Source organism: Equus quagga, chromosome 7, assembly GCF_021613505.1.
Source record: "Equus quagga isolate Etosha38 chromosome 7, UCLA_HA_Equagga_1.0, whole genome shotgun sequence".
Classification (NCBI taxonomy): domain Eukaryota; kingdom Metazoa; phylum Chordata; class Mammalia; order Perissodactyla; family Equidae; genus Equus; species Equus quagga.
The window spans coordinates 39842218-39858635 of record NC_060273.1 but is presented as its reverse complement, the minus strand read 5'-3'; the positions used below and the strand labels follow the sequence as shown (position 1 = coordinate 39858635).

General features: G+C 48.7%; 1 protein-coding gene across 1 annotated transcript; it reads right to left on the bottom strand.

The window, feature by feature from the left end:
- Nucleotides 1-1051: 1051 nt before the first annotated feature.
- On the bottom strand, nucleotides 1052-12463 carry FKBP6 (FKBP prolyl isomerase family member 6 (inactive)). Its single transcript, XM_046665335.1, has 8 exons — nucleotides 12440-12463; nucleotides 12232-12349; nucleotides 11708-11797; nucleotides 10705-10907; nucleotides 9392-9511; nucleotides 2511-2705; nucleotides 2296-2405; nucleotides 1052-1142 (listed from the first exon to the last, which is right to left on the bottom strand). The coding sequence occupies exons 1-8, from the start codon at nucleotides 12461-12463 to the stop codon at nucleotides 1052-1054; spliced, it is 951 nt and encodes a 316-aa protein (XP_046521291.1).
- Between the last annotated feature and the right edge of the window lie 3955 nt (nucleotides 12464-16418).

The following is a 16418-nucleotide window of genomic DNA, read 5'->3' as shown; positions in this document are numbered from 1 at the left end:
GCTGGATCTTCATTAAATGGCAGAACATGCCAGATCACAGGGCCAGGCCTCCACTTCTAGGGGATCTTAACAGTCGCCAAGCAAGAGAAGTCCTCTGGCTCACGTCTCAGTCCAGAAGACCTGCAAATACTCCAGTGTCCCCAAAAGACCTGAAGGCCGGGGCACAGGGTCAGGGTCAGTGATGAAGGCGACATTTACTTCTGAGACCGACTGGGTGTTTCTGACAGGGCGGGGAGCCGCGGTTTGCAGCCCACTTGTGGAAACATCTGGGATGAATGGGCCTTTTCACTGCCCTCTCCCCTCAAGCCTCTTTTGTGGAGAGATGAAGGTGGCAACAAAGGAGAGATTTATCACCAAGAGCCCATTCGGCAGCTGTTTCCTTGTTGTCCCTTGTTTAACTTCTCTCAAGAGAGCGGAGTTATCTCGCCGGCTAAGCAGGTGTTTAAGGCAGGTGATTTTGTTTCCATTAATTTTCTGCAGTAACAGTAAACCAGACTGGAGAGCTAGCTCAGGCACCGCGGGGAACCTTAACCCTGTGCCTGCTGACTCAGCGGGCAGCACTGAGGAGCGGCGGCCCACCGCAGCCCTCGACCTCTAGATTTTGTCTTTAACAATCTGTTAAATGTGAAGTGAGGTTGGAGGCTTCCAGGTTTTCAGGAAAAAACAGATTAAGAAAAGCATTACTCTTCATTTCAAAGCCCAGATAAACCATCACATTAATGACCATATTCATGGTTTCATGTTCCAAGCTACTATGAGGGAGAGGTTAACAGAAATTTCTTTTTTTTTAATTGAAAGCTTAAGGCTTCCCAAACCTATACATTTAACCTCCAGCTCTGGATGGACTTTCTGATCTTCTCCAGGAGAAGGCCCCTGTCTGTGCCTTCTGCACTATAACTGTGTCATTAGCTTCAGCAAGGAATTTGTCTACTCTTCTCGCCCATCCTCAGCTGCAGACAGGTACCGTTCACTAGCGCTGAGGAGGACCACCGTACTTCTACAGACTGCTCAAAACCCCAAAGCCTTTTATGCTCCAGCCCTTTGGTTACCTTCAGTTTTCTCCTACTGCAGAGTCATCATCACAAGGGGCAAACATTCGGTGGCACATTTCTTTCTCTTTATCCGTGTAGTCCTTGTAACAGCTACAGAGAGAAACACACTGGTTAGAGAAGGCCTGTGTTTGTAGGAGGTGACACCTGGTGGCTAGAATTCTCCACTCAGGACCAAAAATGCTGAAAATCCAGCAGGCCTTGAACTGAGTGAGGAGGGGGTGGAAGCCACGCTGGGGGGGTCGGGGAGACAGGCCAGGCTCCCCAGGGGTGCTCAGGAAGCCCTCAGACAAGCAGCCCACCATCAGAAAAGACAGTAGCCTTGATGGCGGGGAGCCACTGTTGGGGAGGCTGCCAGGCTGAATGTCGCCAAGTGACCCTCACACAATGGCCTCTAACTTATCTTGAGATTTTCTTGCTAAAGAAGGGTCAGATTTCAAAATTCCTACATCTAACCTGACGGGATACTTTTAAATACCAGAAAGGAAACTGCTGGACAGTCCTAAAAGGCCTGACATGTAACAAAGGAATCCAAATACATGAGGCGCACACACTTCAGACTTTTTTAATGTCAAGAAAGCAATCTGGATTGAATATTTAATGTCAACAGGAGTAGAGAATCTCACCAATACAGAATAACAAAGAAATACCTAAAAAACAATAGAAATATTACAAAGGTCACTGCATTATGGGTGACTCCTGTGTGTGTGTGGATATTTTCAAAGTTTTCTACAACGAACACAGAACTGCTGTAATCAGAAGAGGTTACATTACCAAAGGGCCAGTACAGATGTCACTTGGGTAACAAGAAAGTCCCCTCTGGGTGTGAATCAGACCTGAATGACCCATTTCAGATCAAACCAGGATCTCCAAGACCCCCTTCCGCGCTCGGCTGAGAACAGTGCTTCTCCGCTGGCGGTAGGTAGGGAAGAGTACCCGAAGGCCCTTTTTAAGCAGTTTGCTGGCTCACCCTTTGAGATGCGCTAATTTGGGGCACGGGAAGAGGGAACAGGGAGGCGGGAAATGATCCAGACGTGTAGTTTGGACATTTGTCCCACCTCGCCTCTGCCGCTGGGAGCTGCTGACTTAGAGCACTGAGAACTTCCTGAAGCCAGCTCCAGGGGGCGCTGCCTCACAACGCGCGCCGGCCACACTCCCAGACAGCCCTTCGCCCAGGTGGACGGACGGACCTGCGGGCGCATCACACCTCTCTTCCTGTTCGCACTCCCACAAACACATATCTCACCTGGCCAGTTTCTTCAGCTCATTATTGATGTCATGATTGAAGGGCTGTGCCTTCTGGGCTTGGACTAGAAAATCCCGGGCCTTCTGATACTCAGTCATCAGGAGACAGGCCTGTCAAAGGTCAGAATCTTAACAACACACTTAAGTCAGGAAAGACAGCATTTCTGCAGTGCCCAAATGCAGCTTTCATTTCCAAGTCCCTGCCCTCCAACGCACCTGTCCACAGCGAAAGAGGGCCTTGGCATTCTTCTGGTCAATGACCAGAGCCTGCTCCCCATAGCGCAGGGCCGTGGTGGGTCGCTCCAGCTTCAGGTACGTAAAGGACAGGTTGAGGAGAACAAGAAGCTTGGCGGCCTCCACCAGGTGCTGCTCCTCAGGGGGTGCCGACCGCCGATGGAGAAGCAACAAGGCCTGCGGAGAGGAAGGACGGGTGGCAAGGTTAGCGACACAATATTACGCACAGAAAACTAAGAATCCACCAAAAACTATTAGAACTAAAAAATGAGTTCAGCAAAGTTGTAGGACACAAGCTCAAGACATGAGAGTTAGTCATATTTGTATACTCTAGCAATAATCCAAAAATGAAACTAAGCAAATAATTCCATCTACAATAGCATCACAAATAAGTAGCAATAAATTGAAAGCATATGCCTTGTACACTGAAAGCTACAAACCATTGTTGAAAGAAATCAAAGAAGATCCAAATAAATGAAGACATCTCACATTCATGGATCACAAGACAATGTTGTAAGATGGCAATATTCCCCAAATTCATCTACGGGTTCAACGCAACCACTAGCAAAAGTTCAACCACCTTTCTTGCAGAAATGGTCAAGCTGATCTGAAAATTCAATGAGCTACCACTTCACACCCACTAGGATGGCTCTAATTTAAAAAATAGAGAATACATTTTGGTGAGGAACCCTTGTATTGGTGGGAATGTGAACTCCTGTAGCCATTATGGAAAACAGTTTGGCAGTTTTTCAAAAAGTTAACATGGAGTTACCATATGACCCAGCAACTGCCCTCCTAGGTACACACCCAAGAGAACTGAAAAGTCTACACAAAAACGTGCATACAGATGTTCATGCAACATTATTCACAACAGCCAAAAAGAGGAAACAACACAAATGTCCACCAAGTGATAAATGGACAAGCAAAAGGTGGTCGGATCCACACAACAGATTATTCAGCCTTAAAAAGGAATGCAGTTTGGTAGACGCTACAACATGGGTGAACCTTGAAAACATGCTAAGTGAAAGGAGCCAGTCACAAAAAGACAAATATTGTATAACTCCACTTATGAGTATCTGTGATAAGCAAATTCATAGAAAGCAGAAGAGAGGCTACCGGGGGCTGAGGAGAGGGGAATGGCGATTATTGTTTAATGGGTAAGGAGTTTCCACTTGGGACGATAAAAAAGTTCTGAAAATGGGTACTGGTGATGGTTGCACAATATTGTGAATGTACTTAATGCCATTGGGTATATACCTAAAAATGGTTAAAATGGCAAATTTTATGTTACGTATATTTTACCACAATTAAAACACAAATACTTTTTAAAAAGGAATGAGGTACTAATACACGCTACAACATGGGTGAGCCAGACACAAAGGACCATATATTTGATGACTATTTACAAGAAATAGCTAGAATAGGCAAATCCATAGAAAAAGAAAGTAAAGCAGGAGTTGGCAGTGGGTATGGGGAAAATGGCGAGTACCTGCTAATGGGTACGGGGTTTCTTTTTGGGGTGATGAAACATTCTGGAATTAGATAGTGGTGATAGTTGCACAACTTGTGAATATGCTAAAAACCACTAAACTATATACTTTAAAAGTGTGAAATGTACGTGAATCATATCTCAACAACAACAGTAAAGGAAAAGAGCCATGAAGGCAGAGTCTGCGTAGTGTGAATGTGGCTAATAGAGAAGACTCCACTTGGAAGATGCTGGAACCTGGAAATATGTCAGAAGATGGTATTTTAGGCAGACAGTGATGAGCCCTCCTTTGTCTTCCCTTTCATCTCTCCGCCTGGGCATCCATCACACAAGTTCCTGTCAGTCGCCCTCACACCATCTGCACTGATTCAGGTCCCCTGTCACCAACCAGGCTCCCACCGCACCCTGCTCCCACACCTAAGCTGAGTCATGAAGCAACCTGCCCCCGGAGACGGTCTTCCACAAGGCACCGGTACCAGCCATTCTCATTAGTAACCAAAACTGAAATGAACACTTTCTCTCTCAGTTATTCCTGTTTTTAAGATTTTCTCAGACCACAAAGCATGAAGCAATGCCATTCTTCATTTCCTTCGTTACTTATATATAAAACTTCATCAAGTCTAATCACGCATTTTTAAAAAATATTTCCAGAATTTTCTTCAATTTGCACAACTCACACTATCTTAAACACATTCCTGGATCCCTGCAAGGCTGTCAGCTGCCACCCACCTGGCACAAGGCCTGACACGGTCAGACACTCACTAACGGAGTCTGCCCCTTCGACACATCCCACACGTGGCAGTGTGCTGGCGAGTGTGCAACAACCAGCTCCTGTGGGAGAAGGGGCCCGGTAGTGTCTGCCTATTCCTGTGGGGTCATTGTTCCCACCATGGCCGATTTCAAGCTCCCAAAGTAACACTAACCAGCGTCAAAAATTCCTGAACGTTTTACAGCTGGCTCCCGTGAACCCAGCACGCCGCGCCCAGCATGCTACTAACTAGCGCCCCTTCCCCAGATATTACTTTTATCAACTCCCTCTCCTCCAGTGGGTCCCTTCTATCCTCTTCATGAAGTCCAAAGCCACCCATGTATGTTTAAACACCTTCCCGAATGCAGTTCCCTCGCCTGTTTCCCTGCTACGCTTCCACCGTAAGCTGTGTTTGAGACGAGGTCTCCACCGGGCCCGAGGAGGCTCTGCTCACCTCTGTACCTTTGCTCATTCTTTCCTCCTGCCCGGAGTTACTCTCCTCCTCTCTGTCTGTCTGCCATTTTATCCCTCTAGATTCATATCAAGTGCCATTTCCTCTAAGAAGCCGCTACTAGATGCTCTAGCCCCAAAAAGCTTCCTCTTCTCTTAAAAGCTCCAGCACTAGGTACCACAGGGATGCCTTAGTTGTCTGGGCTACACTTTGTCTTCCTAGCTAGATCAAAATCCTTTGAGACAAGGACCCTGCCTGATACTTGTGTGTGTCCCACACAGGGCTGAGCAAAAGCCTGGAAACAAAGTGGCGCTCAATCAATGCTCATCTGCTTCTCTAAAGACTGAGGACATTTCTAAAAAGATATGCAAAGCTTCTGGCTGAGCGAGGCTGACTTCACACACATCCTCTGCTCTCTCTTGTCCTAAGGAGCAGAAAGGCGTTGTCCAAGAACAACCAATGGGGAGGGGACCAGTAACGAAGCTGACATGTCAGGGCGACGGCAGCATCGTGACCCACTTGGCAGAGCCAAGCACCAGCATACGAGGGGCTGGTCTGCAGCTCGGAGCCCTGACAGCTCTGGGAACCAACGGAACTAGGAGTCAGAGCTTTCTGAGGGTAGAAGCGGGGCTGAATAAAGGAGGACAGGGTGAATGTTCCCTCCCCCTCCCTGTCCCTATGCGTCCAGATGGCCACCCCGTCCCAAAACTCAGGAATCAGGAAGTCTATTTTCTGGAGAAACGGAACCCAAGGGCTCTCGACTCAGGGAGAGCAGACAGAGCAGAGGGCAAGAAGGAGGAATACTGATAATGGGTATTAGAGGACAGTCTCAATGACAGCCACTGTGACCCTCTCTCCTGTTCCTCGGCTCAGCTCCCAGAACACTGGTAGCCAGGCATTTACACTGAGCAGACGCAGGAGAGGTGAGCGCCCCCCAGAGAAAACGCTGCACACGCATGCACGCTGACCCAGTGCTATCTGACAGCACTGCTGTCTGCCCCACCAAGCCCCAGAGTTTCCAGTCTACTTCTGATGCTCTTTCAAACCCCAGAGGACAGTCAGAGATCACCAGACATTTGAGGAAAGCTCCTGTGGGAGAGGTGGCCTCCTGTCTTGTAGAAGCAATTCTCCCCTTCTTCCACAGGGAGAGGATTTTCTTGCTGGGCACAAACTCAACCAGAATATAGATATTTGCTAGCCTTCTTTGCAGCTGGTTAGGCCAGGAGAAAAGCTTCTGGAAGACATAACTCAGTATGAGTGTCATAGATACATGCCTTCAGCCCTCTCGCCCCTCCTGCTGCTTGGAACTTAGAGGCCCCCATCCTGACCCACAAGCGCAGGGTCCCCCACCAGAAATGGGAAGACAGTAAGACAGAAGCAGCCCGGGGACCTGAGAACACTGCGGAGCACAAACCAACCAGCCCCTGTGGGTACACCTCAAGCACTTCACATGAGAAAGGAGGACCTGTCTTTAGGTCACTGCTGTTATCAGTCTCTGTGACTCGCCACCAAACCGAATATAAAAAGACAGTCTCTAATGGACAGAAAAATCAAGCATAAAAAGAATTGAGATTTAAAAAAATCTCAGATGCAGAGGGAAGAAAACAATTATAATCAATGTCTAAAGAGATAAGATAATGTACGCATGAAAAAAGAACAGAAGGCTGGAAAAAGAAAACAAAGAGCCCTTCAAAGTTAAAGAAAAACTCAGAGATGGCAAATAAAGTCAAGGAAAGCTCCCATACAGTGGAACAAAAAAGAGAAAAGATGAAAATTGGGAGGGAAAAAAAAAAAGGAAAACTAGAAGGTCAATTCAGGAGGTCTGATAGTCAACTAACAAGGAGTTCCAGAAAAAGCAGAAAACAGAAACGAGAGTAAATTATCAAAGAAATAGCTCAGGAAAGTATCTGAGAGCTGAGGATGAATTTCCTGAATGAAATGATTCACCAAGGGCACAGTACAAGTTTAAAAATACCCTCACATTCCCCACTGAAAAATTTAAGAACACCATAGGAAAAAAGATCCTTAAATCTCTACTGAAAAAAAAAAGGTCACATATAAAGGAACAGTAACCTAAATGGTAGCAGACTTCTTAATAGCAATTCTGAAAGCTAGAACAGAATATTCTTCCTCAAAATCTGAGGGATGGTGACTGCATCCTAGAATTCTATACTCAGTTTTATGCTACTTATTAAATGTGAGGTAAATACAAAGTATAAGAATATTTTTAGACATGCAAGGGAGTAAACTGAGCGAAACAACAGGAAATCCACAAAAGAGAATCACAGGGCAGCCCCAGGACAAGAGCTGTGCAGGGCCCAGAGCGCTCCCATCTGACTCAGGGCTCCAGTGGGGACATCCCCCCAAAAACACGGGACTGTTGGACACCGAGGCCTGATCACATGGAGAATAGCGGGGAAACGGGCTTTCCACTACTGTAGGAAAGTTCTGGAAGAAACAGTGATAGGTACAGAGAAAACTAGCCCAAAAAGAGGCAACTCAAGGGCAAAAAGGGGATGCTGCGCCTGGAAGAGGTGTAAGCGGAGGACGCGCGGCTCAGGCATCCATCATACAACCTCAATAACGTGAAACAACAGTGACTTTCAAAATGATCCCTTAATACTGGGAAGACAGAAGTGAGCGCGACAGTGAGAACTGAAGACTCACCTTCTATCACGAGAAACAAAGACTGTTAAAAAGAGCAACTGAAGCATGCCATTTATAAATGGAGAGCACAGCAGATACAGTTAAAAGTGACTGCCACAGGGAGCAGACCTAGGAAACGGGACTAACCCTGCAAGGAGTTAAGGGGTCTGTTTTTATGGGAAAAACTTTTTTCAAGTGAGCAGGTGCTCACTCAAGCAGCTTTGCAAAGTAATAGCATCCGTGATTCAACCTGTGAGCCAGAACCTGTACCTTCCAAGTGGAAGAACCTGATTTTGTCAGCATTCCAAAAGAGACAAGCACATGCACGCCCCCACGCCCCCCGCCCCATCTCTCAAGCAGGTTCCCATAAAGCGAATGTGGCAGATATGCTGTTAGCTGCTTACCCAGTACCCATTTCCCTCCTCCTCTAACAGAGCCTCCTTCCACTCAAAGCAGTAACGTACTAATTAAACCACATTTTCCAGCTTCCAATACAGCTAAGGGCGACCCTTTAACGTGAGCCTGGCCAATGAAGTGTAAGGGAAATCACCAGGTGAAGGAGGTACTTCTGGAAAGTTCTTAACATAAATACATCAGACTCCTCTCCCCTCCTTTCTTCCTGCCCAGATGACCACGTGATGCTATAGCCCGAACGACCACCTTGGGAGAAAACAAAGACAACAGGAACACATTTAAGGGTAGCTGAGCAGAAAGACGGAAGGAACCTGGATTGCTAATGGCTCTGGAACTGACACACCCGCCTTGGCTGCCTCCCTCCTCATGTGAGGGAAAATTAAGTCTCTAGTCGATTTAAAGCACATGCGGTTTTCAGGATTCTGCTGCTTGCAGCTGAAAGCAAGTCATGAATGATTTAGGCTCAGTATGCAGATGAGACAACGAGAACGCCCCTACACTCTAAACTCCGTCCTGTTGGCTTCTAGAACCAGGGCATGGAGTTTGGCACACTGAAAGTGCTCATAATATTTGCTGAAGGAGTTACAAGGCAAACGGTGAGTTCCTGTCAGCATAACCTGCTCGAGAAGCCACGTCACAATCAGAAGCTGAGTGAGAACGGAGTCACCTCGGAGAGCCAGGTGAATCTCCACTGTCAGAGAGACATGAAATGAAGAGGCAAACGAAGGGAGAAATCAGCTGGCAGAGGACCTAACACTGGGAAGATTTTTAAAAACTCTTTATTGAAGTATATGTGTATATACATACACACAGATATGTGCAAATTTATACACACACACATAAGTACAAAAATAAGTGTACAGCTCAACAGCTCAATGAATTTTCACTGCCTGAGCACGCCCATGTGACCACATCCAGATCCACACCCAGAACATTACCAGGCTCCTTCAAATCCTGGGTCCCCTCTCTTAGTCATTAGCTCTCTGGCACAAGGATTTTTTAATGAGATTTTTCTCAATGGCTGCATATGACCAGGGAAGACCAGGGAAAGAGACAAAGTCTATCTTTCAAACAAGGAAGTTTCAGGGTCTAAACCTATCCTTTGAAAGTCTTACCCGTTTATACCTCACTTTGGCGTCATAGAAACGATTTTGGCGGAAAAGGTAGTTGCCAAACTCCCGTTCAGTAGCTGCCACTTTCAGGACCTTCTGAAGTGGAAATTGATCTTGTTGCTCCTGAGGACCAAAGACAAGGACACCAGTGAGGAAACAAAGCCACAAAACCACGATGCAAGCGTGACCACAGCTCTAGTCCTCCTACAGATTGTGGGCTTCTGTCTACTGCCGTGTGTGCGCCAGGTGCCTCTGCAGAGGTCATCTCCGTGAATCCCAACAGAGGCCACAGCAGGTCGGTGTCATTACTGCCCCTGTTATACAGACTAGAGCCAAAGGGAGATCTCCTTCTGTAGTCCTCCCAGAGGTGCTCCCTAAAGCAGCAGTTTGCCATGGGTTTAGGAACTGATCGAACTTGCTGAGCACAGAAATCAGGACTCACGACTACCACTTATCCAGCGGGCATTTACCAGGTGTGGTCTGCCCAGGGCCCTGCTGGTCCTTACGGCCATGATGCTCTACACTGGGTATACGTGACAATCACCCAAACCACCTCTTTTTACACACAGATGTCTCAGCACCACACGCCAAGGACCTCTGTTTTGTGGGAAGATGAGAAAAGGGTAAGATCCTTCACTTGGGGTGCGACAGTTTAGCTGGGGAGGCATCATATACAGATGTCATCCTGGGGTGGACATCTCAGGCCACATATACAGTCTGTGTGAGACAGCATGACAAAGAATGCATACGATGCTGATGAGATGAGAAGCCCTGTCTCTATGGGATGTCTTAAGGGAAAGGCTACGAAGAAAAGGCAACATTTAATTTATGACCACAGAGGCCATATATCCCAATTTGCCTGAGACTGTCCCAGTTTACACCTGATGTCCTCATATCCCATCCAGTTAACAGTCCCTTTTCACTCACAAGCGTCCTGGCTTGGACAGCAAATTATATGGTCACCCCAGTTCAGACCTACACTTGACTTGCTGGAAACCAAACAGTGTTGGGAAGGAAACGTTCACTGACTTGCAGGAAGAACTAGGCAAAGGGTGACTGAAAGATCGGCTCAAACTGCTGGTCCATAACAAACCTACAGCTTGACCTTGGCCTAGAACATTCACCCACATGCAAGAGTCATTACTAAGCTGGACAGGTACTAGAAAGTGGGGGAACTCCTCCACCACCACCACGCAGGAGCCTGGGGATGGACCCTGGGGCAGAGGGCCCTCAAAGGACAGGATAATTATCAAACACACAAACCCCTCCCCCTCCCCCCGTCTCTAAAGGGCTGTCATCTGTGCTCCAGAACTTACGGCCGAGAGGGCACAGAACTTGTCTGACTCAGCAGAGTCCAGGAAGTCAAGCAGCTCGATCTCGAACAGAACGGTGGTGTTTGGGGGTATCAACGGTGGGCAGCCCAGCGTTCCATAAGCATAGGTCGGTTTGAACAGAAACCTGGCCAGCTCCCCTCTCCGCATGCTCAGAAGGCCCAGCTCCATGCCCCAAAGGGTAATATCTGCAGGAAGGGGTAAAGAGCCGGAAGCTTGCCTGCGTCCTGTTCCGATGCTATCGATTGCTTCCCCCTTCAAGTCCAAATCTCTCCACGATATTCCCAGCCTTCTGGATGGTGGTCCTAAGTTGCTTTCCAGGCTTGTTTCTGACGACCACCACCATTCCTAAACTCTCCCTTCCCTGGGCTCTGCACCATTCTGGCCTCACCATCTTTGCTCATGCAGTTCCTTCTTCCTGCAATGTCTTCCTCACCCCACGCCCAGTTCTACCCTGACTGAAATCTTATTCAAACTGCCTGGCTCATTGCAAATGCCTCCTCTTCCACGAAGCCTTCCCTGATCTTCCCAGCTGGAATTAACTGTGCCTTTACTAAAGCACTCCCACAACACTGCTTATACCTCCCAGGCACTCATCCAACTCTTTCAGGTTAGTCCTGTGGATGCAGATCAGTCTCCTCCACCACAGTGGCCAAGATGTTCTAATCACTTGATTATCCTCTTTTCATTGTACATTGTAGGTAGTAAGCATTCAATACATGTCTACTTAATATATGAACATAGAAAAACGCAAGGCCTGATGCTCAAGTCTGGAATGCAAACATAAGCTTGCCAGGTGGGCCATCTCCCAAATACCTAGGTCTCCAAAGAGAACATGGGAGAGAACACAGCTGGTTTAGCAAAAACCCAGCCTCAGACAAACCAACTCCAAGAATCTGGGCTCTGGCCAGTTTTTCAGTCCCGGGGCACCGTCCCTCATCAGCTCCCCGAGCAACCCCTTCTTTTCTGGCTTCTAACCGGAACTCACCCTCTCCAAGCTTCATCAGCCGAGGAGTCTTCCTGAAGCAATTGGAATCAAAAGGCTTGTCCATGTGCTCCAGATAGCCAGAATATTTCACTAGGACAGAAGAGAGACACACTGTGAGGAAGATGGACCAAAGATACCCACATCTCTATATCAAATCTAATTGTCACAGAAAAAAAATGGACTTGGATGCGCTTAAAACGCCCCTAACCTCGAGGGATAGAAAAATCCTTGCTCTGCATTTGGATGCCTGCCCTTTGGCTCTGAGGATGGAGAGCCTGGCTGCTGGGCCCCGGAGTGTCCCTTGCTCACAGTGGCCTCACGCAAAGGGAAGATGGGTTCCCTTGCTTTCTCTTAAGTCAGATTTTAAGAAAGCAAGTTCCACCCTATAAAATATATACACATTTTTGGAAACACAGCCTTCCCTCCTTCCCTGGATCAAGGGCCGGGAAGCTGGCTACCCGGTGACCCCAGTCTGTCTGCATCGCCAGCTTCCCAAGGACAGAGGTCCCAGGCGCAGGGGGTACCTAGCACTGAGGCATCCGGCGTCACCAGCTCGCCGGCCCCCTCTCGGATGACGTCCTTCAGCACGCCCCGGTCCCCGGAGATGTCCAGCATCCTCTGACTCAGCCGCTGGTACGGAGACTTGGGGGGAACGAAACAGCAGACCTCAGAGCCCTAGGGTCGCGCCCCGACTGCGGCGCCCCCACCACCTCCCCGGCCCTGGGGCCTCACCTGGCCGGGGGCGCTGCCCCCCATCTCCGCGCGGCCCGCGGCCCAACCCCGGCGGTCACTCGGAGGTTCCAGAAGGTGTGACGCAGCTGCCTTTTTATACCCGGCCGTCTGCCTCCGCCGGCGGCATTCCGGCCGGGAGCGCGAGGGGGCGCGCAGCCCTTCGCTCCAACCGCCGCCAACGGCCGGCCAACGGCGGGCGCCCGAGCACGTGACAGCGGCACGAGGAGCCCTGTGTGGCACTTGCCGGAATGCTCGGAGGGTGATGGAGCGCGTGAGAAGCACGGCAGGAGCGTGATGGGGCCTGTCCCGGGGATATGCGCAGCGTGATGGGGCACGTGGCACAGGAGCAGAGCAGCAGACCCGCAGGTGGCGCGGACTAGCAACGGGGCACGTGCTGCCGGAGCGGCAGGCGGCGGGGCACGTGGCGGCAGCTCGCTGCTGAGGACGAGGCCTCAGCACCTGCCTGCTGCCGGAAGAGTCAGGCCTCCGACAGACCTTTTTCCACCCTCCCTCCCCTCTCCTTTGCGTTCCAGAGAAGTTTCAACGCAGATAGGACTTTAAAGTTAAACTGCCCAGTTCCTGGGAAAACGAGGTGATGTTCCTCGCTTTCCCATCACCAAATCCACAAAATCTGCTGCACCTGCTCCCTCCTGGTGCGAAGGAAGAGTGGCCTGGATCCCACCCCCGCCTGCTCGTGCCTGGTCCTTCCGCTGGTGCCTGCTCAAGGGCTCGACTCCTTTGGGTACCTCCGCTCTCCTGCACCAACCTTGCCTTGACTACTGGAGCTGCTGTGTGTCGTAAGAGCTCCGCTTAAAATGGACAAGCCTCCCTTTGTTCTGCATCGCTCTCCTGCTACAGGTGGTCCTCTTCTTACTCTTCCCAGAAAAACTTCTCAGAGGACTTGCTACGGAGGCTTTCTCACTCTTCTGTCTCCACCTCCTCTCCCTCTATTTTCTCTTCAGCCCACCTCCACACCGCTTTCCCCTGCTCCCTGCCACCCACGCCACGCTGGTTGCCAGATCCGTGAGACACCAGATTACTAGACTCTTGTCAGCATTTGATGAAGTTGACTTCTCTATTTTTTTGTGAGGAATGCTGGCCCTGAGCTAACATCTGTTGCCAGACTTTCTCTATTTTATGCAGGACGCCGCCACAGCACGGCTTGACGAGCGGCGCTAAGTCTGCACCCAGGATCTGAACCTGCAAACCCCGGGCTACTGAAGCGGAGCGAGCAAACTTAACTACTTGGCCCCGGGGCCAGCCCCCAACTCTGACTTTTAAATGCTTTTTTCTCTTGGCTTCTGTATTAGTTTTCTATCACTGTTAGAACAGATTGCCACAAAACTAGTTGTTGAACGCAACACCTGTTTCTTTTTTCATGGTTCTATAGGTTAAAAGTCCAATTCTGGTCTCACTGAGCTAAAATCAAGCTGTTAGCCTTACTGGAGGCTCTGGAAGAATTCACTTCAAAGCTCCTTCAGGTTGTTGGCCGCTGCAGATCCTTGCAGCTCAAGGCCACAGGTCCCTGTGTCCTTGCTGGCTGTCAGCCAGTGACCTCCCTTAGGTCTTAGAGGCCTCTTTCTGGTCCTTGCACAGGGGCCCCTACATCTCAGAGCCAACCACAGCATGCCGAGTCCTCCTGGTGCTTGAAATTTTCTTTTTTCTTCTTCTGCTGAATTGCTGACTCCAGCCAGGGAAAATTCTCTCCTGTTAAGGGCTCATGTGATTAGATGGGCCCCACTGGATAATTCAGGTCCATGATGGTAATTACGTCTTCAAAGTCCCTTTTGCTATGTTAGGTAACACATTCACAGACTCACAGAATTAGGGCATGGATATCTTTGGGGGCCATTCTGCCTGCCACAGCTTTCTTGTGACCACACTCTCCTGGTTTCCTCCTACCTCACTGGCTGTTCCTTCTCAGTCATCTCCTCTTCCTGACCTCTAAACGTTAGCAACCTCAGGGCCCTGCTCCTAGACCTCTGCCCTTCTCTAGTCTCACTCCCTGAGAGGTCCCGACCATTCCCACAGGCTTACATATGTGATGTACTTAGGTGACCAGCGTAGCGCCTCCCCGAGCACCAGAATTCCAGGTGCCTGTGTCCAGTTGCCTTTTTCGGTGGTTCTCAAAGTGTACTCCCCACCAGCATCGGTGTTGCCTGGGAACTTGTTAAAAATGCAAATTCTTGAGCCCATCCCTGTAGGCACACCTCGTTTTACTGCGCTTTGCAGATATCGCAGTTTTTACAAGACCCTCCACCAGCAGAAAGACTATCACTCACTGCAGGCTCAGGTGATGGGTAACATTTTTTAGCAATGAAGTATTTTTTAACTAAGATATGTATGTTGTTTTTAAGACATGATGCCATTGCATACTTAATAGACTACGGTATAGTGTAAACGTAACTTTTATATGCCCTGGGAAAGCAACAGCTTCACGGGACCCGCTTTCTTGTGATATTCGCTTTATTGTGGTGGTCTGGAACCGAACCTGCAGTATCTCTGGCGTCTGCCTGCCCCTGAATCAGAAACTCTGGGGGTGGAGCCCAGAAGTTTGGGTTTTAACAAGCCTCCCAGATGGCTTCTGTTGTTTGCTGAAGTCTGTAGACCACGGGGCTACTCGGTCTCTCCCCAGGGTCCTCAGACATCTGACTCTGGGCTCCGCCATCTACCTTTTTTGCTGCGATCTCCTATATCACTTGTTGGCTTCAGCGTCCGTCCATGCAAGGGCTCAAGTCACTGTGATCCATTATCTACCCAGCGGCCAGAGTGATCTTTTAAAAATATAACTCAGATGATATTCTCTTGCCTTGAAACCCTCCAATGGCGCCCACTGCTCTTGAGATTAGATCCAAGCCTTTGCCCTGGTCTACAGAGCAGCCCCTGCTAATCCCTCTGGCCTCGTCTTCTCATGTTCCCTTTCATTTACTGTGCTCCAGCTGCCCAGGTCTCCGCTCAAGTGTATCTCACCAACACCGAGCTCTGTCCAGCCTCAGGGCCTTTGCACTTGCTGGCCCATTGCCTGGTCTGCCCTCCTGCAGCCTTTCAGGTGGCTGGCGTCTTTGCATCCTTTAGGTCACAGCTCAACCATCCTTCCTCAAAGACATTGCCCTGCCCTGTCTAAAGTGTACCTCACAAACCCACCAACCCCTGCCTTTCTCACCACACTGTTTACTTCTTGCATAACCTTTCACACTATTGTATTAACTTGTTTATTTATGACCCTACCCCACTCCTACTCCCACTATATTATAAACTCCAAAAGGACAGAAACCCTGTCTGTCTTGTTCTCTAATGTATCTTTAATACCCAGCTCAGTGCTTGACACATAACAGGTTATCAACAAATATTTGTTGAATTAACAAATAAAATTAGCTTTTACCTGCCTCTGCCAGGTCTCCCTTGTTATGAGGTAGAGACCTCCCCTGCTGGCAGACTGGGCACTTGGGCCTGTGGGGGTCGTGGCCTGCCGGCCCCAGAGTGCCTTGTTTCTCCACATTCCTGGACAGCCTCTCCCACCACTGTCCTTTCCAGTTAATCATTTCCCACCTCCCCCTATGATATGTGTAGTCTATTATGACCATAATATTTATTAATTATAACAAAATGTCATTGAACTTCTAAACCTTTGAAAGGCTTTATATGAAAAAGTTCATAATTCAATAATATTGAGTAAAAAGTCAGACACAAAAGAGTACATACTATGTATGCAATTCCATTTCTTTGAAATTCAAAACCAGGCCATGTTAATCTATGATATGAATCAGGATAGTGGCTGCCCTTGTTAGGGGTTCTGACTGGGGGCACATGAGGGAGCCTTCTGGTGCTGGAAATGTTCTGTATTTGATCTGGAGAGTGAGTATACTTCTATAAAGTGTGCACCAAGTGTATGCATAAGATTTGTGCACTTTATAGAAGTTATACCTCAATTAACAAATCTGAATCAGTAAATAAAAATACCTTCAAGAAAGGAGAGAGA

Coding starts and splice junctions, on each gene's coding strand:
- FKBP6 (XM_046665335.1), bottom strand. CDS start 12,463: ATGGGGGGCAGCGCCCCCGGCCAG. Junction 12,350..12,439: donor GGGGCAGCGCCCCCGGCCAG/GTGAGGCCCCAG, acceptor GTTCCCCCCAAG/TCTCCGTACCAGCGGCTGAG. Junction 2,406..2,510: donor CCCTCTTTCGCTGTGGACAG/GTGCGTTGGAGG, acceptor GACCTTTGACAG/GCCTGTCTCCTGATGACTGA.